General features: G+C 53.6%; 1 protein-coding gene across 1 annotated transcript in view; it reads left to right on the top strand.

Annotated features, from left to right (window-relative positions):
• Positions 1 to 181: 181 nt before the first annotated feature.
• The window catches only part of CCDC61 (coiled-coil domain containing 61), a 14,672-nt gene continuing 12,915 nt past the window's right edge, over positions 182 to 1,938 (top strand). The window contains exons 1-2 of the mRNA XM_042781239.1: positions 182 to 329; positions 543 to 625. Of these exons, the coding sequence (XP_042637173.1) occupies positions 182 to 329; positions 543 to 625 (231 nt within the window). The remainder of the gene's footprint in view (positions 330 to 542; positions 626 to 1,938) is intronic.

Raw genomic sequence — 1,938 nt, 5'->3', positions numbered from 1 at the left:
CCACTTTAATCCTCCTGACAACGAGGTGGGCTCCATCATTATATCCATTTGCCAGCAGAAGAAACTGAGGCCCAGAGAGGCAAAGTCACTTTCTTAAGGTCCCGTGGCTGGGGCGTGGGAGAGCCTGAATGTGACCCCTGAGAGCCTGGGCTCTGTCTCGTTTTCTCCAGCGCCCCTGGCCATGGACCAGCCGGCCGGCCTGCAGGTGGACTATGTCTTCCGGGGTGTGGAACACGCCGTGCGGGTGGCGGTTTCCGGGCAGGTGCTGGAGCTGGAGGTGGAGGACCGGATGACGGCCGACCAGTGGCGGGGCGAGTTCGACGCCAGCTGTGAGTGTGCCTGCCTGTACGCGCTCCCCTCTCTTTACAGTAGGTGACGCCAACTGGCTGTCCTGTCCCCTGGCCTCTCCCCACCTGAGCAGCCGTCCACTGTGGGGTGCGGGACCTCTTCCCTCAGGCCAGGGAGAGGTGGAGGTCTTGGATGTGATACCCTCAGGCGGGGCAAGTGGTCAGACCACAGGAGGGCTTTTTCTCCCCTCCCAGTCATCGAAGATTTGACTCACAAGACGGGGAACTTCAAGCAGTTCGACATCTTCTGTAACATGCTGGAGTCGGCCCTCACTCAGGTAGGGACCTGTGCTGAGGGCCCGGGTGGGAGTGGGGAGGGGATTCTGCCCCCTGGATCCCTGATGTAACTGCCCACTGATAGGTGCATGACCCTCTGCTCACTTCCAATTCCAGGGACCTGGCTGGCTATCACTGTTCTTTGGCTATCACTGTTTTTTCCCAAATGTAAATGGTTTATTGTTTTATTCTGCTTCCTATGAGAGTCCTGACGTAGGAAGTTCAGGTCACAGAAAAGGAAGGAGAAACGCGAACACCCTTCCACCCCCGGTCCTCACTTGTGTTAACATTTTGGTGAAAATCATTCTAGACATTTCTCCACTCATCTGTGAATGTGTGTGTATGTGTGCGTGTGTGTGTGCGCGCACACACGTGTTTATGCTTTGGGTTTCTGAGGCTGTAAATCTCTGTGGAAGTGGATTGCCCAGTCTTCCTTCCATGGAACAGCTGGTGGGCTTGAACCGCCAGCCTTCTGGTTAGCTGTCAAGCGCCTTAGGCACTACGCTACCAGAGCTCCTTTATATAATGTAGATACTTATAAAGGAGCTCTGCTGGCGTAATGCCTAAGGCACTTGACTGCTACCCAGAAGGCTGGTGGTTCAAACCCACTAGCCACACCTGGGAAGGAAGGTTGGGCAATCTACTTCCATAGTGATACCGCCTTAGAAACCCAAGGAGAGGTCGCTATGAGTCGGGTCCGACTTGACAGACAACAACAACAACAACAACATATTATATAAGGAGCCCCAGTGGCACAAGAGTCAAGTGCTCATCTGCGAACCGAAAGGTTGGCAGTTTGAACCCGCCCAGGGGTTCTGTGGGAGAAAGGCCTGGCCGTCTGCTCCCATCAGGATGAGCCTGGGAAACCCCGGGGGGCAGTCCTGCTCTGTCAGACGGGTCCCTGTGAAGTCGACACAAGGGTGCCTCCCGACACTAACAGGACTGTATATTTTCAAATGTCTTCCAGAGTATTCTGTAACCTGCTTTTAAAAAATCCAACTGTAATTCCTAAGCATTTGGTTACATCAGGGACTCATTGGCTTCGGTTAGTCATTGAGATTTGGCCCGTGTTCACCAAGCATTGGCTCCATGGCCAGACGCTGTTGTAGGAACCAGGGACACAGCTGGGAACAAAAGACACAAAACCCTACCACATGGAACTGACATGGGGGGGAGAGACAATTTTTTTTTTTAATTGTGTTTTAGGTGCAGAGTTTGTTTTACATTCAGCAGTTTGTGTACATTTGGTCTCACTCCCGGATGACCATCCCCGGCCCTGACCCACTCTCCTCCCCTCCCTTCCCAGTAACCCCCA

The sequence above is a fragment of the Orycteropus afer genome, unplaced genomic scaffold, assembly GCF_000298275.1.
Source record: "Orycteropus afer afer isolate SDZICR_OR568_19922 unplaced genomic scaffold, OryAfe1.0 scaffold00099, whole genome shotgun sequence".
Taxonomy (NCBI): Eukaryota; Metazoa; Chordata; class Mammalia; order Tubulidentata; family Orycteropodidae; genus Orycteropus; species Orycteropus afer.
Note: the sequence above shows the minus strand (reverse complement) of the source record. Positions and strands in the feature narration are given on the sequence as shown.